The sequence below is a fragment of the Haliotis rubra genome, unplaced genomic scaffold (genome assembly GCF_003918875.1).
Source record: "Haliotis rubra isolate DU_JTF1 unplaced genomic scaffold, ASM391887v1 Scf322, whole genome shotgun sequence".
NCBI lineage: Eukaryota > Metazoa > Mollusca > Gastropoda > Lepetellida > Haliotidae > Haliotis > Haliotis rubra.
In genome coordinates, this window is record NW_025766994.1 from 419,140 (window position 1) to 442,712 (window position 23,573).

At 41.9% G+C, this 23,573-nt stretch overlaps 1 protein-coding gene across 1 annotated transcript in view; it reads left to right on the forward strand.

The window, feature by feature from the left end:
- The window catches only part of LOC124283823 (clathrin heavy chain 1), a 44,254-nt gene that overhangs the window by 16,476 nt on the left and 4,205 nt on the right, over nucleotides 1-23,573 (forward strand). The window contains exons 5-21 of the mRNA XM_046719846.1: nucleotides 1,192-1,353; nucleotides 1,736-1,849; nucleotides 2,279-2,452; nucleotides 4,375-4,572; nucleotides 4,911-5,111; nucleotides 5,316-5,408; nucleotides 5,592-5,774; nucleotides 6,147-6,284; nucleotides 6,727-6,819; nucleotides 7,046-7,117; nucleotides 7,528-7,708; nucleotides 19,039-19,202; nucleotides 19,536-19,661; nucleotides 20,043-20,185; nucleotides 21,104-21,226; nucleotides 22,514-22,625; nucleotides 22,982-23,250. Of these exons, the coding sequence (XP_046575802.1) occupies nucleotides 1,192-1,353; nucleotides 1,736-1,849; nucleotides 2,279-2,452; nucleotides 4,375-4,572; nucleotides 4,911-5,111; nucleotides 5,316-5,408; nucleotides 5,592-5,774; nucleotides 6,147-6,284; nucleotides 6,727-6,819; nucleotides 7,046-7,117; nucleotides 7,528-7,708; nucleotides 19,039-19,202; nucleotides 19,536-19,661; nucleotides 20,043-20,185; nucleotides 21,104-21,226; nucleotides 22,514-22,625; nucleotides 22,982-23,250 (2,546 nt within the window). The remainder of the gene's footprint in view (nucleotides 1-1,191; nucleotides 1,354-1,735; nucleotides 1,850-2,278; nucleotides 2,453-4,374; nucleotides 4,573-4,910; nucleotides 5,112-5,315; nucleotides 5,409-5,591; nucleotides 5,775-6,146; nucleotides 6,285-6,726; nucleotides 6,820-7,045; nucleotides 7,118-7,527; nucleotides 7,709-19,038; nucleotides 19,203-19,535; nucleotides 19,662-20,042; nucleotides 20,186-21,103; nucleotides 21,227-22,513; nucleotides 22,626-22,981; nucleotides 23,251-23,573) is intronic.

Below are 23,573 nucleotides of genomic sequence, written 5' to 3' on the forward strand. Positions count from 1 at the left end.
CAGATGAGTAATTAACTAATCAGTATGCATCTTGTGAACTAAGATGAGTAGAATTGTTATTGAGAGGTTTAACAAGGGAAGAGTTGTCATCACCCCTCTGGTGGTAGGTAGTGTTTTTCTCTGCACCCAGACACTTGGTGGAGGTAATACAGCACTGACACCTGTTTTTGTCAATAAAGAACTGTTTGTATGGATCATACCAGATGAGTATGTGGCGATATATTTTATGATGAATATTATCCTGTCACAATATTAATATATAATCATGTTTAAAAAATGTGTATTCATGTTGTGAAAGTGAGATGGATTTTGTATATGTGGCTTATAGATACACAGGTTCTTTTGCTGAAATCTATGACAACTGCACAGCATGTGAAGCACTTTGCGCAAGTTTGACCTGCATGTTTTTTAAGCTAAAACATCTTCTCAGTGCAAGGCTGCTATGGAACGTGGACCTCAGCCACCTTGCTAGCAGACTGACCTGGATTACTGCCACACACACACACATTTGGTACAGATTATGTCATCATGTTGGCAGTGCTACTCCATTCATAACTGGTGGGGATGAGGAATCGACCCCGCTACCTGGTTGTGTATGCTTAGCCTTCCCTGATGTAGACTTGTACGTCACTGCTTGGCAAAACTGTGTAAATCTCTATACAAATATACCACTGAGGTGATGAGTCCATTTGACACTTTGCCAGACTTGGATGTTGTGAGGGATCGTATGACAGGTTTCTGAGTTGCTGCAAGTACAACATTCTATTGCATGAAAAACTGATTACGGAAATCTTTGGTGCCACATTATGTCTTGTAAAAAATACTATGAGAATATCATAGCTGAACATGTTGTATATTACACACTTGCTCAAAGCAATCTACAAAGTTATAAAATGTCTTTTGAGAACAAAGGTAATATACTATCTTTGATAACTATCTTGGCAGTGTTGAAAAGGCCCCTTCCGTTTCCTGCATTTTAGGATTCACTGCTTGTCTCAGCATGGTTATCTCATGGATTCATTCTCATTCAGGCCAAATGACTGTGCAAACGTTTTTGTTATTTTTGTCTGTTGCTTTATACACAAATGATACCAGATGTGATAGAAGTGTTTTTATGTTTCATGGGTTTAATTAAAGAAGTATGTCGTGATTACTTCATGTATATATTGTCCAACTTGATGTGTCATTCAGCAAAACCGTGTCGTTGGGGCCATGCAACTTTACTCTGTGGAGCGTAAAGTCAGTCAACCTATCGAGGGGCATGCCGCAGCATTTGTGCAATTCAAGATGGAAGGAAATCCTCAGCCATCAACACTGTTCATCTTCAGTGTCCGGGGACCTCAAGGAGGGAAGGTAACAAAACCCTTCTTCAGCTTTCACAAAACACATCTTTGGAGAGAATAAATCATCCTGGTTGGCAAGTTATAGCTGCAAATCAATCATTCTGTTTCTGCTGGGGTAATAATATAGTGTTAACCTTGGTATCTAAAGAGCTGCTACATGCTGAATTTGTGCAGGGTTTTGTAAAATATTTCATGGACATATATGGCCCATTGAATGTATGAGCTTGGTTCCCGAAATATGAGGCAGATAACTCACCCCCATGAAATCTAAAGCAATTTACAAAATATATATCTTCATTTGATTTGTATTGTTTATTCTATTCTCACTGAAGTGGTCAATGAAATAAGAGGCTTTTACTGTCAGTTTTCATACATTCCATTTTCACTTTCAGCTGCATGTAATTGAAGTTGGACAGCCACCTCAAGGAAACCAGCCATTCCCCAAGAAGGCAGTAGATGTGTTCTTCCCAGTAGAAGCTCAGAATGATTTCCCTGTTGCTATGCAGGTAACAGCATGCTGAAAATATAACCAACCATGAATCATTACTGTTTGAAAGTCTGTTTCAACATGTGCATGTTTTGAACATTTGATATTCATTGAAGAAGATAATTTTAATGTGCAGAATTGAAAAATCAGTGCTAGGTTATATATTAACACTGTACTGCTTGTGGATAGTGATGGTTTGAAAGGTTAGCGGCTTTCTTCATTGAGTGTTGGTAATTCAGTGTTGCTGTCAGTTTTACCAACATACTGAAATACTGTCCGAAGTGGCGTCAAACCCAACTCCATGTCTAGTTGAATTCTCAGAGACAGCAGTCAAAAACTTTGTTTCAGTGATTCTTTTCAAATAAAATTGATTCAATAATAAATTGATGAAATTTATTTATGATTATGTATGGTTTTGAAACTAAGGTGTGTTATTGTTTGTTTGCAGACAAGCCAGAAACATGGCATGGCTTTCCTCATCACCAAGTACGGCTATATCCACATGTATGATATTGAGACTGGAACCTGCATCTACATGAACCGCATCAGCAGTGACACCATCTTCGTCACCGCACCACACGAGGCCACTAGCGGCATCATCGGAGTCAACAGAAAGGGACAGGTTAGTTACTGTTCTATAGTTACTATTTAAGCCTCTTATATTGCTCCAAAGTTCAGAGATTCTTGTGTCATACTGCTTAGCACTGTTTCCATCCTTATATGATAAACAGACAATTTGGTGTACTTGCAGTGTTTGTTCTGGACTTTTTAAGGCCAGACACGGCACCTCAAATTGACATATTTGCTTCAACATGTCAAAATCGAGATTTTGATTTTTTTCGTATAATTAACACATGTACTTAACGATACAACACGTTGTTTTCGATAAAGAGTCTTATTTATTGATATAAACCCCTACAAACATAATCGTATATGTGATAATATTCAAAAATGTGTGAAATCAAACCCTGAAAACGCCGAACTTTCACCCCTTACAACGCCCTCCCAGCAGGGACGAACCCATTCATGTTATACATCGCTGAAAGCTCATCGTGTCCGCCATGTTGTTGGTCAAAAACATTCTAAAAATAGATGTTCCACGTGAGGATATCTCTACTTTCCGCGATGGGTATTCTGTGCGAAAACATCCTTGTAAGGCGAAATATCCCACAATGCAACATTCGGACAAGGCGAACTATCCCACAATGCAACATTCGGTAATCTTAGATTTACATCCTTATATGGTAGCGTATCCCACAATGCACCATTCGGCATATCAACAAAACATCGTCCTTTCCGGTAAGCATTCAAAATGGCGGCTGCTTGGCGAAAACATCGACCGATAAACATCGGTATTTGATATATTCTTGACTAACAGTTGTTGTATTCTATAAAATGAGAAGAACACAGTCAAAGCAGCTACACATTAAGAAAAGAGGCAGCTGCGACAGGCATGCTTAAAATACAGTGTCAAAGATCCGACAAGTTTTGACAGCAGCGATCAAGCATGTGTTTAGATTTCTGACAGCTTCTACATTTTCGATGCATCGGAAACATCTGGGGACCAGCCTTTGAGGAAAACATTCCCAATGGAGTCAATGAAGGTAAGAAATAGTTTTTATTGAATCGAGATTCACATAGAACTTTCAAAATTTAAAGTTTTTGAGAACCTCCGATCTCATTTCCTTGTCAATGACAAACCTACACCTCAATCAATGGATGCGAAGGGATAGAGTTTGTGTTGAAGCAACTGACTACTGAGTGGTTGTTGTATGGTGTAGGGGAGTTTTATGTCTTTTTTTCTTTGTATATGAATTGCTTCATGTATTTGGAATACATCCCTTCAGTAAACTGAGACTTTGAATATGTTTATCTCGTGCTAAAGTAGGAAAAAACCCGACCAAATTTATTTCCTTATTTTCTCCATATACGTCATTTTCGATCTTAGTGAACATAGTTCTCAGTTGTTACTGGCCCGATTTCAATGAAATTTTGTGTACATATAGCCAATTGATTACTTTATGCAATAACAGAGAGACTTTTTCAAATTTGTTGCCGGTTTTCTATTTAAAAAATGAAATATGAGTGAAAATCAACCCCCAAAAGTGATTTTTTTAAAACAAATTTTTAAATGAAATAACAGTCTTTTTTAAAAATATCTTAAGCAAAAGTTTAAGTTGATTACAAATACTTGTTAAGCAGTTTATCATTTACTGATAGTAAGAGCTGACAAAATGGACTGTATGGTGACTCATTGACCTGGTTGATTGCATGGCTTTGTATCCCAATGATGTCAATTGCTGCTCACTAAGTCAGTAACCAGATTTTGGGTCTGAACTCAGTCACTCATTGTCCGTCCACATGAAGCTGGAATAGTGCTGATTTCAATGCACACACAGTTTAGTTGAGCTGAAGCTTAAATATATCTAGATCATTAAAAAAAGGCAAATCAAGTTGTTTATGAGAGTCAGAAAGATCCATTGTATCCTATGTATGGTACAAGCTGTCTCTATGATGGTGTAACTGTGATGTGTCTTGTGTCAGGTGTTGTCGGTGAGTGTGGAGGAGGACAACATCGTGCAGTACATCAACACCACCCTACAGAACCCAGACCTGGCTCTCAAGGTGTCATCACGCAGCAACCTGCCTGGAGCTGAGGACTTGTTTGTCAGGAAGTTCAACAACCTGTTTCAGAATGCACAGTACTCAGAGGCTGCTAAAGTTGCTGCGAGTGCACCCAAGGTGATTGCATGACTTTTTGTTTGTACACTTATTGACAGGAGGTGTTACAAATGTGTTGTTAATTATTCTGTGGTAAAAAGCTAAATACATTGAAAACTGCTTGGTCAGGACATTGCCAGTCCATCTACATATTTTAGTGCTATTTGTCTTTGCTAGTGATTTTGTAGTCTATAATTATCTTACTCCGTGGTTTTACTGTAAGCAGTATCATCTGGATAAAATGGGTTTCAGTTTGCATGTAAATTGTCGGCCGCCTTGAAATATTTCCTGTCTCATTACTAGTAAAGGTATTTGACAAAATTGTCTACCAAAAACTTACTGTAATTGTTTCTCTCTAGGGTATCCTGCGAACCCCCCAGACAATCCAGCGTTTCCAGCAGGTTCCCTCCCAGCCCGGCGCCACCTCCCCACTCCTTCAGTACTTTGGTATCCTGCTGGACAAGGGGCAGCTGAACAAGTACGAGTCTCTGGAGCTGTGTAGGCCTGTATTGCAGCAGGGACGTAAACAACTCCTTGAGAAATGGCTCAAAGAGGAGAAGGTACGTATAGCTTCAGCATGCCGTTGTATTAGACAAAGTGGCATTTATGTGTGAGAATAGGTCCTCGGCAACCAATGCTTGTTGTTAAACCAAATGGATAGGGTGATCTGACTCTGTGACTTGATTAAAAGCAATATTTAATGAAGACTTGTTCTGATTAATGATCCTGTCAGTATCATTATAACATACGTGTTCTGTTTCCAGCTTGAGAGCAGTGAGGAGCTTGGTGATCTTGTGAAGCAGGCTGACCCAACACTTGCCCTGTCTGTCTATCTGAGAGCCAATGTACCAAATAAGGTTTGTTAATCTCATTACTCTTCTTAACAAGATAGGATCCCAGAGTCTCTCTGTAATGTGGCCCATATTTTTCACTCAACCTATGGGTATTGAGATCAGTTTTATGCTTTGTAAGTGAAAGAATATAGTATTTATAAGTAATATATATAATATAGTTATTCATGATGAAAATATTGATTCCAGGTGATTCAATGTTTCGCGGAGACTGGTCAGTTCCAGAAGATCATTCTGTACTCAAAGAAGGTGAACTTCACACCTGACTACATCTTCCTCCTGCGTAACATCATGCGCATCAACCCTGAGCAGGGTCTGCAGTTTGCACAGATGATGGTGCAGGATGATGAACCCCTTGCTGACCTCAATCAAGTAAGAACACAGAAATGTTTGCCTAAGGACCTGATTACAGGTGTAACAACGATACCACTCACTCTGGCTTTGTTGATGTGATGCCATTACCAAGGTCAAGCTCAAATCTTGGGTAAATGTGTAAAGTCAAAGCGTATCATGGGTGTCATGTTGACTTGTAAACACATTTTCAACATGGAAGGTATTTTGTCACTTCACTACACAGTACAGCTGAAACATTGTGTAAGTCATTTTAGATTTTCACTCACTCATACATCATTATAGCTGATTATGAATTGCAGTTTTCTGAATATTCTGGTGTCTAGTTTGTCACCAATGTCATTCACGTAAGAACTATCACATCTTGTACTGCAACTTAACACTCTGTTTCAGATTGTGGATGTATTCATGGAGTTCAACCTCATCCAGCAATGTACATCCTTCCTGCTTGATGCCCTCAAGAACAACCGACCATCAGAAGGTCCTCTACAGACCAGACTGCTGGAGATGAACCTGATGTCTGCACCACAGGTACTTACAGACCATGGGACACTAGCCCATTTCAGTCTTGTCCTGTGTATAGGAAACATTTCAATGTTTGGTTAAAGTTTTACAGGTCCTTAACCATTAAATAGGTTTATTGGACCACTTTCGGGCAAGCAAATTTGTATATCACACTGTACCCGTGTCCAGTTGATATTCCAATGTTAATTATGTTGATTATTTAAAAAATCAACAAGAAAATGGCCGGTATAGTGGAAAATTATCGGGGCAAGTGATTTTACATGTGCCACTGTACCGGAGTACACTAGCAATTTTAAAGTTATTTCCACCCCTGGACTAGTGTCTATTCTTTATGCTAATATTGTACTTCTTTGGATTTTGTTTGGTATCTTTCTTTGGAGTAAATTTTATTTTGTATCTGAACAGATCAGAAAGTGACATAAAGTGAAGTTCTGTTGTTATTTTGCAGGTTGCTGATGCCATCCTAGGTAACCAGATGTTCACACACTATGACAAAGCACACATTGCCCAGCTCTGCGAGAAAGCAGGTCTCCTACAGCGGGTGAGTGCTACTTGGAATAATAGACTAATCAGAAATGACAATCATCCAAAACTGGCTTCTACAGGAGATATCCCTTGGTTGAGATCAGAGTTTTAAACTTTGACTCTTGCTGATTTATTTGATGTAAAAAGACATTCGGCTGAGATTATTTTGTGTACCATTATGATATGTCCACTAAAACATATTCCAGTTGTGTGTAATGATATGATTGACTTTCTCTGTGCAGGCCCTGGAACACTACACAGACTTGTATGACATCAAGAGAGCTGTTGTACACACCCATCTTCTCAACCCAGAGGTAAGTCTGCCTCCCCATATAGGTTCTAATTAATTACAAGGGTGATATGGCTGGTTAATTGTCCTTGTTCTTTTCCCCACATTGGTACAATGTGGAAAGCCCTTGATATCTACTGCTTATGACATGGCTGAAATATGGCTACAAGTTGTGAGATCATACTATAGTGTCAGAACAGCTAATGAGAGTTTGTTCTTTACTCTTTGATTGTGCTGAGGGACGTGTGATTAGAAAACCACTCATGCATTAGGCTCAAACTGTTGTCTCTTAGTTGACTTAGCGTAGAGTTAGTCCTGCTCTCATGCTGGTTGTTGCAGACATGAATCAGGTGGCCAGTGTGTTAGTAGAAAATAGACATGCTGACTACCATTGATTGATATCGCAGTGTTATAAATGAGTGACTTGTTGTGCAGTGGCTGGTGAACTACTTCGGCTCACTGTCTGTGGAGGACTCGCTGGAGTGTATCAAGGCCATGTTGACAGCCAACATCCGGCAGAACCTGCAGGTGTGTGTCCAGATCGCATCCAAGTATCATGAGCAGCTTAGCACACAGAATCTTATCGAGGTCTTCGAGTCTTACAAAAGCTTCGAAGGTAAGTCCTGCCACTGAATATTCACTGTGTTGTGTTTATTGTATGAGAGTTGAACAGCTTCAACAGTTGTGCCAATATGATATGTATATTGTTTAGAGTGAGAGGTGTTAAGGGTTTCCACAAAGCAAGAGGTATGTCAGATGTTGTCTGAAAATCATTGGCCTAATGCTTTCGGGTCAGGGAATGTTTCATATCTTAAGGAATCTGATTCAAGGGAATTACAGATTTGTGTCCAGCAAGTTATTGTTTGCTGGACGTCTGTGACTCCTAGAGGAATGAGACCTCAGACAGACCTTTGCTTCAATAAGCAAAGTGTTTCATTCGAGATCCCACATAGGACATTAACGTATTGTAGAATGGTTCCTCAAAACTTTGAAAGACACGTTTAATCCAATTATACAACAAAAGTGTGTATTTTGTTCTGCTAAATGCTTGTCTCCTTCTTCTTGTGAATGATAGTGGAACACTTGAAATCCCTTGAAGTTCCCTTCTAAAAAGCAGACGTAAAATCATCACTCACCCAAGAGTGGCCTCCCTTGCCCCTTTGGCGCCCTTTTCGTCACGTGACCAGCCATGTTTTGTCACTCTCTTCTTCTTCGCCCTTGAGGACGGTTGTGAGAGCACTGGGTCCCTATACGGCACATATCCTTTTCTATTTAGGACCTTTACATCAAAATTATTGCTGTGTACGGCTTTTAGGATTGTATTCTACTATGTGGTTCGAAATTTGATCATCGTTGTCAGAAGCATCATCAACCCTGCAGCAGTCTCTTCAGACATCGCAGAACTTCAACCCGGGGCTGTTCATGCAACAGTTTACAGACCAGATGATGTCGATGATGGAACGCCGCTCGCCAAGCAGGAGAAAGCTGCTACGAAGACCACTGACTACTACCCTATGGAAGATTCAGCAGTCTCTCCACGCGCACTTGGAAGAGAGGGAAGCTCGTGAAGGCTTACGCACCCGAAGATCTTCCCCATCTGAAGTTAGGAGCCTGGACAACGCTACCAACCTCAGCTCATTCTTGGACGTCCCTGAAGGAGTCACTAAGAATTCTCCACGCAGAAGCAGATCGAGGCGTTCTCCCGAACCCTACAGACGTCGTAGATACGGGTTGTCATCACCATCAGACCCAAATGCACATCGGGAACCTGCACTCAGGCACTTCACATCTTACAGAGGGGAAACTATGTCTAAGAATCAACTTTCAAGAAGGCCTAGAGAGACATCTGAAGACTCCAGGAAGGATACATGATCACATAGGGATCGTTCACCTGCGCACAGTTCGTCATACAGATCTTCACAGAGGGACTCGTGTTGTCGTGGATCGTCAGGGCAGGAGATGTCTAAATCATAGGAAGAAGGTGAAGTCATATTCTCCGATACGGAAGTAACTTCATGAATTGCTAATGGCCTGGCCCCGATTTCTCGAAACAAACTTAAGTCTGAGTTTCGACTTAAGTTAGAGTTTTTATTCAAATTTGAGAAAATGCATTTCCCAGAATGAACTAAAATCGATATTAAACTCAAACATAGTAGAAAATTTGAGTTTGGTGGATAGATTACTTAAGTTGTTTGGGCTTTTTTATTTCAAAAATGCAGTTGAGTTAAAAATTCATCTATTTCAAATTGTCCAACTCAGTTTGAAATTTGAGTAAAAACTTAAATTTTTCCTTATCCTGACTCATGCTCTTTTGCTTGTCTTCTTCTTCTTGCGAACATAGTGGAACACTTGTATCTCCTTATTTGAAGCTCCCTTCAAAATAAAATCACTAATTGGTACTCACCACGAGTTGCTCCCCTTTGTCTCCCCTGGCGGAAAAAGGTGTCGCCACCCTCTGGCCATGTGCTTCACTCTCTCCTTCTTAGCCCAGTGAGCAGGATGTGAGAGCGCCTTGTGTCTCCTTACACATATATCTTTGATAATCTCTTAGTTTTTTACCTCTCATAGGTTACTATAGAGGTATAGCTAGTATCCTTTACTATTTGTATTGATTAATTATCATTATTTCTACTGTTTATTCACGTGTATTCGTGATTGTTCAGCTAGCTCTTTACGTTCATGAAAATCTGTACGATTTGTAGATTACGTTTTCTGCCTCGATCCACATGTAATATGCCCTAGTTGTTCTAATACGTGTCGCGTTTAATTCACGTTGCAGTTACTGCATTAATTTATCTCATTCTGCATTTAATAAATATCATCTTTCGTCTTTAAGGCGTGCTGCAGATAGATCACGCAAACAAGGGCAAAACATGGCAGAGAGTCCAGATATTCCTTCCAGTCAGCTGCTAGCGATCGACCCTCTCCGTCTGGTGTTCTGCTAGAGACCCCTGCGGCGAGAGAACGTGGGGCGCATGATCCGTTACCTCGAAGAAACGACCGGCCTCCCCAGACATCCCGTCATTGCAGACTAAGTCTAAAGAGGGCCTCATCGTCGTCTCAACGCAGATTGAGGACACTTCCAGGGCAGCGCGATGACTTCCAAAGGGAAATTCACGAAGACAGCAAGAACTTTCTCAGCGAGATCGTTCCAGCAGCAGAGTTGGGCCTCTACGATGATCAGCCGATAATCATCCCCGACTTTACGGCAGAAGAAGCGACCCGGTGTCAGCGACTGTGACTTCTGCAGAGATCTCCATGCAGCCTGATGCCTCTACACCGACGTCAGGCGCCATTGATGTGAACCCCATCGCAGAAAGACGCCCGGCGACTTCGTCACAGATCATCCCAGAAGACATGATGCGGCAGATTATGAACATCATGGAGGACCACTACAAACTGCGCAAGCGCAGCGTCCGAAGCCAGCGAAGGCTCCAACGTGAACAGCACCCCAGAGGCACCCCAGTCAGCGTAGCAGCCAAGACGATGTCACCTTCGGCGAAGGAAGTCCCGCACCACCTTGACGAAGGACCTAGATGTACAGCCGGCGAAGGCCGAAGGCGCCTTCGGGAGCGGAGATCATCACCATCTTCGATTTCATCTCTAGATATGGACTCAGACCATCAGACATCACGGAAGCCTTCGCGAAGGTCATATCATCGATCCCCGGACGGACGCCAAATGAAGCTTCAGCTAAGGCATTCGCGAAAAGACATATGATTCCAGATCTTCATCGTCTAGAAGAACATCGAGGGACTGCCGAAGAGCTTCGCGAAGCTATCAACATTCACCTCACAAGTCTCGAGAAGATCATCCCATAGGCGATCTCCACTCCGTTCATCACCAGGTCGATCACCCATCAGATCTCCACATAGAGCGCGCACAAGTCAACTAGATCGCCACAAACCTCATCAGATATTCAGATAGCTACACGCGGTCGAAGAGCATCTACAATTTATTAATGATGATGGTTTTGAGGGATGATGGAGGAATCATATTTTCTGATGCAGAGATACGGTATTGGATGGTCAATAACCTAGATCTCACATCACCATCTAAAAGTGGCAATACAGCTCAGGACGTATTTGATGAAGGAAGATGATCCAGATGCAATCACTCTACCCCCGATCGACCCGATTGGCAAAAGTGCCACAGAATCTAGATGCAGCTTTCCAGAAAGCTACGAAAAGTTCAGATACCATCTACCCAACTTTCAAGCCAAGAAGTTCTCCACATAACATGGACTCCTTCTACAAGGCCCAGGACATCGATGAGAACTATAAGATCATCAGCGATGTAAAGAACAAGATTTACAAGATGGATGATGTAAGTTGGCTCATATAGAAACCATGATTCTAGACGTATGTTCTTTGGGTTAAATAGATCTAGGACGATCAATGAGACTCTTATTACTAGATTCGGGATTCACGGCCGACGGAAGATGATAGAATGATTTATTCTGCCTTACTTATGCAAAAGAAAGATCAGCAGTTTTAGCGGATCATCTTACATCTGTTTCAGCAGCACTGACCTTAGCTTCGTCGTCAAGGCCTCCTCAAGCTCCTGTAATTGGGGAGAACTTTTACAGCCCCACTTTTATACAGCCCGTGGTGCGACAACATCCATCTTTGGCGGAGAAATCGACAAAGGTCAAGGAAGTCTCTAAGGATTCCAGGGAAGTCCTTATGATTAGATCGATGGACACACTAGCCAGCGTCATTCGATCAGAACTTCACAAAGATACTCAGGCAGATCTAAGTTCGCGGGCCTACAAAGAGCAAGAGACAGGAAGATAGCCAGCTCTAGAGGTAAAGATTCTTTTAGAGTAGCCCATATGGCAACTATAGAGGAGGATCAGGAAGAGGCAGGACACCCAGAGGTTCCCCAATTATAGACGGCTGAAACACAGGTTCGGAGCGACTGGAGTCTTCCACCCCCAGCCGTTCCAGTACAACCAGCTCAAGTGGGTGGGCGCCTCCAACTACACTGGGAAAACTGGGAATACTGCAAGATCCTTACGTCTCCAACATTATTCAACACGGTTTGGTATCCCTCTACAGGACAAGCCTCCGCTGACAATCAAACCCCAAGTTCGATTTACAAGCAACAACTACCAAAGATAAAAGAGGCTGTCTCATCACTCCTATCCAAACAGGCCATAGAAGTAATAGATCAAGCAAACGTCGAACCAGGTTTCTACTCCCCAGTTTTCCTAGTTCCCAAGAAAAAACTCCACGGAGAAATACAGACTCATCTACAACATGAGCTTTTTCAACAAGAACTATCTACGCAAACCACCGAAGTTTAGCGATGATACATTTACCTCAGTTACGCCAGATGATTCGGTCCTATGGACTACATGGGCAGCATAGATCTACAGGATGCCTACTTGCACATCCCCATTCATCCCCGATTCCAGGAAATACCTACGATTTACTCTAGAAGGGCTACATTACCAGTGGAAAGTACTCCCATTCGAGATATCATCAGCCCCTGGCTATTCCGCGAGGATAACGAAACCGATTATCAAATTTCTACATCGTCAAGGGCTCACGCGAGTGCGTTTTACCCGACGACGGGATACAAGTAGATCAAGATCCACTGCGTCTCAAACTACAGTTAAATTACATCATAAAGCTACTAACACAACTAGGTTGGTTAGTAAACTTTACGCAAGTCGGACCCTAGTACCATCGAGAAGACCTACAGTTCCTAGGTATTCGATTCATCACAAATCGCAACCGTATTATGGTACCAGAAGACCGTTGGCTCAAGATACAACAGACCATTCCACCAGCTCTACTCTCCGTTACCACTGCGACAATGGCAGAGCCTACTAGGTCTTCTCACATCAGCCCAAGACATGACTGTCACAGGCAGATTACAGTTACGTCCCCTACAGGTCTCATCAACGCACATCTCAACGATGTACAACCATTCAGTCTACGAAACATCTCAGACCACATCTACTATGGTGGACCAAGAAATCGAATGTCTGCGAAGGGATTTGTTTTAGCAGAGCAGGAATACAAAACCCATCTGTATGTAGAGGCGCGTCACTCCAAGGTTGGGGAGCTCATCTCACCAACCACACGATATCAGGGTTATGGAATCAGCAAGAATGCAAACTCCATATAAACAGTCTAGAAATGAAAGCTGTAATCAGCGCCATTCTACATTGGAGCACATTTCTACAAAATGGCAGCCTAATGATCCATACAGACAATTCGACAGTGGCGTTCTACATAAACAAGCAAGGCTCAACGAGATCGATGAACCTTTTGAACCTAAGCTTTCAACTGTTCGATTTAATACAAGATCTAAATCTACATGTCAAAAAGCAGTGCACATTCCCAGGAGCCAGAAATATACTAGCAGGCGCTCTCTCGGCCTCATCTACCATCACCGGACAGAGTGGATGATCAACCGGAAATTTTGCACAGATAATCAAGCAATTAGGGCCGCTAATAGACCTATTCGCCACGCGATTCAACAATCAGCTACCGACATTCGTGTCACCAGTCCCAGACCCCAAGCTTGGGCAACGGACTTCTAAGTCTATCATGGAAGGCCTCAATGCGTGCAGCGCTTCGCCGCCAGCAATAATACCTCAAGTATTACAGAAAATCAGACAAACACAGAGCCTACAACTCACTTTAGTCAAGCCTCTACTGGCCGCCAGAACGTGGTTTCCATACTAATTCAAGAAATCGGTCAACCAACACTGGAGCTACCCAAGCGCTTAAACCTGTTAATTCATCCTCACACCAAACAAGTGCACGGAAACCCAGCAATGTTCCAACTACACGTATGGACTGTATACAAATGTGTTTAAACAAGAGAGGATATTCTGCCAGGGCGGCAAAAGCAGTCAGCAGCGCTTGCTTTACGTTACTCAACTCAGTATTTGTGCGACTAACAAGTGGCACAGTTTCAAAATTATGCAACAAAGAAAGGGTTTACAGCAAGAGAGGCTTCACAACCTCAAGTGGCAGACTATTTGTGTTACTCCACGCCAAAACAAACATTTAAAAGGTTCAACGATATCAACATATCTTGCAGCTTTAGCTCTGTAATCACCATGAGAACGGGTGTCAAATTGACAAGATCTCCAGAGTTACTGGCCTTACTAATGAGCTTCCGATTGGAGGACCAAAGCGGAAGTTCCACTTCCAGCTTGGGATCTGAATGTAGTGTTACAACACCTCACGAAAGTGAGGTCTATGAATAACAGGAATCGACAAACTTTGAATTTCTCTCACAGAAAACATTGTTTCTGCTATCGCTAGCCACAGCAGCAAGAATGTCTGAAATTCAGCTCTGGATTACTGTAGAGGATACAGTTTGATGACAATCATAACACAGCACCCTCGGATTAAGATGGGATTTCATTGCAAAGAATCAACTGCCAGGTCAACCAGACAGATTATTCCACATCCCGGGCTATCCTCTATTCTCGGATCACAAGATACACAAGACCTATCACTGTGTCCGTAAGAGCTCAAAGTTTATTCTGACGATCCAAAACAAGGAGAAGATTTCTCAAGCGTTTATTCATCCCATTATAAGCCCACGAATCAAACAGAAGTGTCACGGACCTACAATATCTATTTGGATAAGGACTGTCATTCTCCTCCTGCCTACAAGGCAGCAGGCTTGGACCCACCAACAGCATCAAATCCACATGAGATCAGGGCACTGGCCTCTACCCCTACACCTACACGGTAACTGTTCCTTGAACACGACATGGAAGGATGCTATTGGAAATCTAACATGGTATTTGCTAATCACTACCTAAGAGACATCACTACAGAAGATGTCTCTGGCATTCCTCATTTCGGACCACTGGTCCTCGCTCAGCAACTGACAGTCCCTCGTGAGGCGTTAAAATATTAGCCTCACAAGATTAATATGTATTTTATACATACTCATCTAGCTTATAACTCTAAGGAGTTTTAGGGCTATATATATGTTCAGCTTAAGTATTCTACCTTAAGCATATACTTGGATATAGTCAATTTCAGTGCCTCTATCAGAGTCACCTATATATATATATATATAATTTATATGTATTGTTCAATATATTCATAATGTAATTCCCTTTAATGGCTTTATATAACCTATGGTTTTCTTTTATACAGGATACATCCTAAATCTAAGACTTCATGAAGTTCCGTGAGGGGGATATTACAGTATATCTATACAAAATCACTAATTATAAATCCAAAGTATTCTGTTACCCACCTCCGTTCAGTTAGGATGCTACAAACAAAAGAGCATGAGTCAGGATAAGGAAAAATATGTAAATTTTAGAGTAAAATTGATATTTTATACTTTATCCTGACTCATGAGGTTAGCCCTCCCATCCTCCCCACATAACACTTTGGATTTCCCTGTAAATTCAAGTGTTGGGCTCGCTAAATCAGGAGAGAGTGGAGCACATGGCCAGAGGGTGGCGACACCTTTTCCCGCCAGGGGAGACAAAGGGGAGCAACTCGTGGTGAGTACCAATTAGTGATTTTATTTTGAAGGGAGCTTCAAATAAGGAGATACAAGTGTTCCACTATGTTCGTAAGAAGAAGAAGACAAGCAAAAGAGCATGAGTCAGGATAAGTATAAAATATCAATTTTACTCTAAAAATTACATGTTTGTTTCGTGAAATCGGGGCCTGGACCTAGCATCACCTTCCAAGGACACAGACAAAGCGTTTACATACAAGATGTCCAACGATGATTTCGACACCTCACCTTTCCTCCTATCGACCTGATCTCCCCAGTACCAGACAGTCTCAGCTCAGCCTTTGATATGGCTACCAAGTTCCAGAATCAGCATATCCCGACGTTCAACGCCAGGAAATTTCCCTTACATCACATGGAACCCTTCCTGAAGATCACCAGAGATTGATGAGCACTACAGCATCATCAACGACTTCTGCTATAGAACTTACAAGATAGAAGACAAGAAGCTAGCGCAACTGGATACAACTAGACGTACCTTCTTCGGACTAGCCAGGTCTAGGGCTATAAACGAAGCACTCATCTCGAAGTTCAAGAACTCCACCGCCGAAGACGACCGGATGATATATTCTGCGCTACTGAAAAAGGACCACCAATTCATGTCGGAGCATCTAGCATCCACATCAGCGGGCCTGACTCTCCTGAGGATCGTGCACCTGGAGTGAGCGGTTCACCAACTCCTTATACAGAGCCCCATGGTCAGCATCATCCATCTTCGGAGGAGGCATTGAAGAAGTCGCCGAAGAGGTTACACACGAATCGAGGGAGGTCATGATGATAAAGTCCATAGATACCTTGGCAAATGTGATTCGCCAGACGTCCCAGCGCTACTCCAACAAGTCCAAGTTTGCAGGAGTCCAGAGAGACAGATAAAAGAGGTTCTATTCGTCGCCAAACCGTAGCCCCCAGAAGTAACCCCAGAAGAGGCTGAGCACCCAGGGGTGCCAGGGGAACCAAGCACTGAAGGACAGGTTTGGAAGGACTGGAGTCTTCCACCCCTAGCCATTCCTGTACAACCTTTGACAATGGGTGGACGTCTTCAAAGGTACTGGGAGAATTGGGGAATACTACAGGATGACTACGTATCCCAGATACTACGCAGAAGGTACAAGATACAGTTAGAAGCCACCCCGCTGCTTACAAGCAACCCGCTGGCCTTCAACTACGCAGCTGACCAGACAGAGAAACTGGACGACGCAATCAAGACTTTACTCAACAAAGATGCTGTAGAAGAGATAAATCAAGATCTCATCATGCCCTGTTTTTACTCCCCAATTTTCCAGGTACCGAAGAATAATTCTAAGGAGAAGTTTCGGCTCATCTACAACATGAGGAAATTCGACCAGGAGTATCTCTGCAAACCAGCAAAATTCAAGATGGTACATTTTCCTCAGCTCCGACATCTCGTTCGTCCAGCAGACTACCTCGCCAGCATAGATCTGCAAGATGCGTACCTCCACATCGTGATACATCCAGACTCAAGGAAATACCTAAGATTCCTTTTCAACGGACATCACTTCCAGTGGAAGGTTCTACCGTTTGGAATATCTTCGGCCCCCTGGTTGTTTACTCGAGTGACCAAGTCCATCGTCACATATCTACATCGTCGAGGTCTACGCACTGCTTTTTACCTGGACGACGGAATTCAAGTGCAAGATCCCAGTCAACTCAGACAGCAACTAGACTTCACCATCAGGCTTCTCACTCAGTTAGGATGGCTGGTAAATCTCAAGTCCGAACTGGAGCTGAAACAGGATCTTCAATTTCTAGGAATACGACTCATCACGCCGGTGAATCGCATAGTCGTCCCAGAGGATCGTTAGGTCATGATACAACATATGATATCTCAAGCAATGCTCTCTCCGTTGACACTACGTGCTTGGCAAAGCATGCTCGGTCTACTCAACTCAGGTCAAGACGAAAATTCAAGCGCCTATTCATCCCCTTATCCACTGAGACGCGGAGTCTCACGGACAACGATATCGATTTGGACTAAGGGCCTACAAAGCAGCAGGACTTGAGCCTCCAAGAGCCTCCAATCCCCACGAAAACGGAGCCCTGCCTTCTACACTTGCTCTGCATGGAAATGGCTCGATTACAACAATAATGGAGGGCTGCTTTTGGAAATCGGACACGGTGTTTGCCAACCACTACCTCAGAGACATTGCCACTGAAGACGTCTCAGGCATTCACCAGTTTGGGCCACTTGTTGTAGCACAACAACTAATGGTTCTACAAAGGCGCTGACAAAAATTTCACGCTTTTATCACGTGACTTGTGAAAACCAACGCTCTGGAGAGCAAATGGTGAAAGTCCATGCACATGTCTAGGACAGGCTAGCATGAGTGATAGACCCTGTACTTGTATAGGACATACTCGTACATGAAGAAGGGTCACATCTCCACTTGATGCATGCATCAAGAGATGGAGTTGCAATAGATAACTAATGGACTCCGACTCATCAGATGGAAGTTGGAAGAACAGAATCATCAACAGTGCCGTCATAAGTTCCTATGGGGGGTAATACAGGACGTAAATCAATAACCAGTGAATCCAGAAGTGGCCTGACCCACCACAGATTCCAACGGATTCTGCAAGCATTTAGCATGGGTCAGGATAAGGAAAAATATGTAATTTTCTGACTAAAATTGATATTTTATACTTATCCTGACTCATGACGTCAGCCCTCCCAACCTCCCCTCTCATGGCACTCTGGATTTCCCTGTAAATCCGGGTGTCGGGCATTCATACGGAGAGAGTGACAAAACATGGCTGGTCATTTGACGAAAAGGGCGCCAAAGGGGCAAGGGAGGCCACTCGTGGGTGAGTGAGTTTACGTCCGCTTTTTAGAAGGGAACTTCTAGGGATTTCAAGTGTTCCACTATCATTTGCAAGAAGAAGGAGACAAGCATTTAGCATGAGTCAGGATAAGTATAAATTATCAATTTTAGTCAGAAAATTACATTATTTTCTAGTTATTAAACCAAGTTTGTAATGAACTGAATAACAGCAGTTCAGGTAGATCATGCAATTCTGGAAGGGGTTACTGACTAAAGAAGTGAAATGTGTATAGTTAAGTCAGTCATTAAATCTGTCTCTGTTTTACTGTTGAGAGGAGCTACAGATTTGAGTTCTACAGGTTGTTCATTAAACTAGTTTTGTTCCAACAAAGTTTTGTTTGAAGGACATCTGTTACTCCAAAACAAAAGAGACCTCAGACAGACTTTTGCTTTCATAGGCAAAACGTTTCATTCGAGATCCAACACATCACATTAATGCACATTTCAGAAGTGTGACAGAATGGTTGCTATATGCTTTGAAAGAAATTTAATCTGTTCCACTAGTTGTCTATCTGTTTCTGTGCCTCTTGTTGTCAAACTGTTACTCAAGGTTATCAGGAATATGACCAGAGTGGTCTTGTTTTTGTAGGTCTCTTCTACTTCCTGGGATCCATCGTGAACTTCAGCCAGGATGCTGATGTTCACTTTAAATACATCCAGGCTGCCTGTAAGACTGGGCAGATCAAAGAAGTGGAGAGAATCTGTAGGGAGAGCAACTGCTATGACCCTGAGCGGGTCAAAAACTTCCTCAAGGTAAGACTGAATACTTGGTGAGAGAAGCTTTATGATGTTGATACCTCAACCAGTCATACATTGGTAGAGCTCACTGAAAACTCAAACATTTTAGCATGACATGCCTAACAGAAGCAAGCCTGTATGATAACATTTCCTCTTCTTGGATATGGTAGTGATGGTGAACTAAGTTGTTCCCATGGTTTCTAATTCTGAACAATTCTTTATGACGAGTCAAGGTTTATAGAACCCGTACTGACCTGGAAATAATTTTCAGATGTCTGTCATTTAAACCCTGTGTAGTCCAAAGAGAATCGGGAAAGCTAGTTGCTGACCTATTACTGTTGTTTCCAGGAGGCCAAGCTGACTGATCAACTGCCACTGATCATTGTGTGTGACAGGTTCGACTTTGTACATGACCTGGTTCTCTACCTGTACAGAAACAGCTTACAGAAGTATATTGAAATCTATGTACAGAAGGTGAGTCTTGTGGTGACATGCGACACCAACTTGTCTTGATGCATGTCGTCTTATGCCAATCATGTAGAACAGTGCTCATGATGTCTGTTTCTGGATTTTCTGGTTCCAACTCAAGTATTAATGACCAATATCATATGGCAGGAATAGTGCGTTGTGTAACATTAAACAACAAACAAAATGTAGGCCAGTTCTCACTGTGTTGGATGTCCGAAGGATGTTTGAGTAATTGAGGTTTCAATATGTATTCAATCTTTTACTGATTTTACCTTAAGTATGACAAGATATGCAGATAAATAGCTCCATTCTGAGAAATCTGGAATTTTTAATTTGTTCAGATGCATTATGACGTGAAAGTTGCGACACTGTGATGTCTGTCTCCAGGTGAACCCTGCCCGTCTCCCTGTTGTTGTGGGAGGTCTTCTCGATGTAGACTGTGGGGAGGATGTAATCAAACAACTCATCATGGTGGTCAAGGGACAGTTCTCCACTGATGAACTGGTGGCTGAAGTAGAAAACAGAAACAGGTACAGCTTGTCCTTGGAGAATCACCAATAGGAAAAAAGAATATGGCCTGAGCATTTCTTGATCAAAGAATTCTAAAAGAAATGCTTTCGCTGATAATAAGGTAGACCCACATGGGGATTCCGCATTGGAATAGGTGCCCAGTAACAAATCATTGGACTGGACTGAATGATATGAGACACAGTGACAGTGTCGATTGTGTTACTGCATCAACCTATAAACAATTCAGGAAGAAGTTTGCATGCTGCTTATTGATTGTGTCATTAGGGATCCTAAAGACTGCTAGCAGTTGTGTGTGATTCTGAAGATTCAAACTGTTCAAATACTTTTGTGTAAGAGAAATATGTTTGTTACTTTTTATTTCCCCCCTCCCCTGGCATGTAATGCGGGGGATATAGTCGACGTCTTGTCTTGTCCTTAATCATTTTGTTTCCAGAGCATGACTCAAAAAACGTTCAATATCTCAACAAAATTTGGTAGGTTTATCAAACAGATCCTTCAGTGGTGCCTCTTGCTATTTGCAGATTTTTGGCATTTTTATTTTTCACGGTTTCCATGGAAACGATTCAGACGTAGTCCCAAAAGGGAGGGGTGGGCTTCTTGTCTGGAGCACAACTGGAAAACTTCTTAATATCTTTCAGCAAAACTTGGCAGATATGTGAGGCAGATCCCAAAGTGGTGCCTTTTGCTATTTGCAGATTTTTGTGATTTATTATTTTCTCAGTTTCCAAGGAAATGATTCGGACTTAGTTTTTAAAAAAAAACATAAAAAAAGTCAAGCTGGACTTAAGTAACTGTCAGATGATTTGTTTTTTCAAATATGTGGGGGCCGGGGGGGATATGTCATCTTTTGATGACTCTTGTTGTGATATGAGGTTTCTGGTTATGACTGGCTGCTGATCTGCTGTGTTCTCCTTCAGATTGAAGTTGCTGTTGCCATGGCTGGAGACAAGAGTACACGAAGGAGTGAACGAACCAGCTACACATAATGCTCTAGCTAAAATCTACATTGATAGCAATAACAACCCAGAGAGGTTCCTCAGGTATGTGTACTCATGGCTTACGTGTAAGAGACTTCTTGTCATAGTAAATCCTAATCCAAGGTAATCATAGGCAGGCCTACCAAAGAAACTTTCCCACTGTGCAGAAAAACGCAGAAAAGCCCACATTAATCGTGGAAATAGCAACATAAAAATAATACCTCGCTACTGAAACAGTGAAAACGGTAACTTTAAATCGCTAACACTGCATCATAAAATGAGGAGCCCGCAACTTCGATTTTGCGCATGCGCACATGGAAGAGGAAGTCTCGACTGCATGTTGACATTTTCCAGCATGGACAAAAGTTACATTCCTTTTTAAGTGTTTCTGTTGTGTAATTTGGCATATATCATCATGATACTTGTGTGCACACTTGTTTAGTTTACTTTCCATTCATATGAAACAATTGACAGCAATTATTTCGACATATTTAATATTTTTTTTACGCGAGGCGATTCACGGTTGCTCGGAAATTGGAAAGAAGCCCGGATCGTAATGCGCATGCGCAGTAGAGGTCAAAGCTCGCTGATAACTATGAAACTATGAAAATGTTGCAGTTTCATAGTTTTTCGTTGCAGTTTTTACTGTTTCAGTAGCGAGGTAATGTGTTTATGTTGCTATTTCCACGATTAATGTGGGCTTTTCTGCGGTTTTTCTGCACAGTGGGAAAGTTTTCTTTGGTAGGCCTGATAGGTAAGACTTTCCCTTGTAGTTTTCAGTAGCTGCCATATTTGGAGAAGTTAGTAAGTATTTAATTGATTGCCCAGGGATTTACAGGAAGCAAATTCCTGTGTCCTATACACATAAAAATTGACAGTGGACGCAACTAAATTTATTAGCTCATCCACAGGGCCGCTGAAAAAGTCCAAATATGTTGTGTAAAAATTCCAATCAAGTAATATAAGTTATCACTCAGTTAGCAACTAGCTGGGTTATGGCATCATTTGCAGTTTAATTACTGTAACAATGGGATATCATGATACACAATACAATAGCAGTATTAATAATAATATTAAAGTGTAGTCCAGGACCCCTGAAAATTAGAGTATGAGTCCCAAGCACCCTTAAATACAGGACTCGAGGTAAATCCCTCCATTCCAATACAGAATAATCTATGCAAGTGTATTTTGTGTCTTCTGGTGTTATGCATATTTGATGCTCACATCCATCTTTTGTGAATGTAAAACTGTTTAAAAAATATTGATGAGAAGTAATTTAATTGGATTTTAAGACAGTACATTGATGTCACTTTGGTGATCCATTGTAATGATAGTGATGTTGACTTACAGAGAGAACCAGTTCTACGACAGTGTTGTCGTTGGAAAGTACTGTGAGAAGAGAGATCCTCACTTGGCCTGTGTTGCATATGAGAGAGGACAGTGTGACCAGGAACTCATCAAGGTATTTATTTCATTGCTGAATTTAACTGGGAATGATACATCCAGATGACCAGGCTTCCTGTGTAAAGTTTCACACATAAAAGGACCTTCATGTCTTTTTTTGAATTAATGATAAAAAACAATAGCTTACAAAAACTTGTGTGTTCTGAGCATTTCAGAGATAAATTTGTTCATGGTAATATTTGAAATGTGAGTTCTGACTATATTTTTAAAATGTCATTCACCTCTTTTAGTTATCTGTAATTCTAATTGAGTTTGTCTAATAAGCTAGCTGACAAAAGTGGATATGATCAGATCAAAATCTGCAAATGATATAAACTTCTTTAGACATGCACTAACAAGATGTGTATTTTCTAGGTGTGCAACGAGAACTCACTGTTCAAGAGTGAGGCAAGATACCTAGTTAGGCGAAAGGATGTTGAGCTGTGGGCTGAGGTACTCCAGGAGACCAATGAGTACCGGCGCCAGCTCATTGACCAGGTGGTGCAGACTGCACTGTCTGAGACTCAGGACCCAGAGGAGATCTCCATCACTGTCAAGGCCTTCATGACCGCTGACCTGCCCAATGAACTCATTGAACTACTGGAGAAGATCGTGCTGGAGAGCTCCGTGTTCAGTGACCACAGGTAGATGCCTGCATCTATTTGTTAAAAATAGACAAGTCCTTGTCCTAACACTAATGTTTAGGAGAAAAATAGTGGGATTAGATACAAATACAGTGTGAGCAAGCCTCAAGGAACCAGGGACCTTCCATAAACAAACACTACTCTGTCGGTTGGTTGGTTGGTTGGTTGGTTGGTTGGTTAGGTGAGCCAAATTGAAAAAAAAATATTCAGTCATTCAACAGGACCAATTTGGATTACCCACATCAGTAGTATGTGAAATCCAGCCATGAGATTTGTGAGAACTTTGTCCTGACATTTGCCATTTTGGGGATGTATGCTCCTAT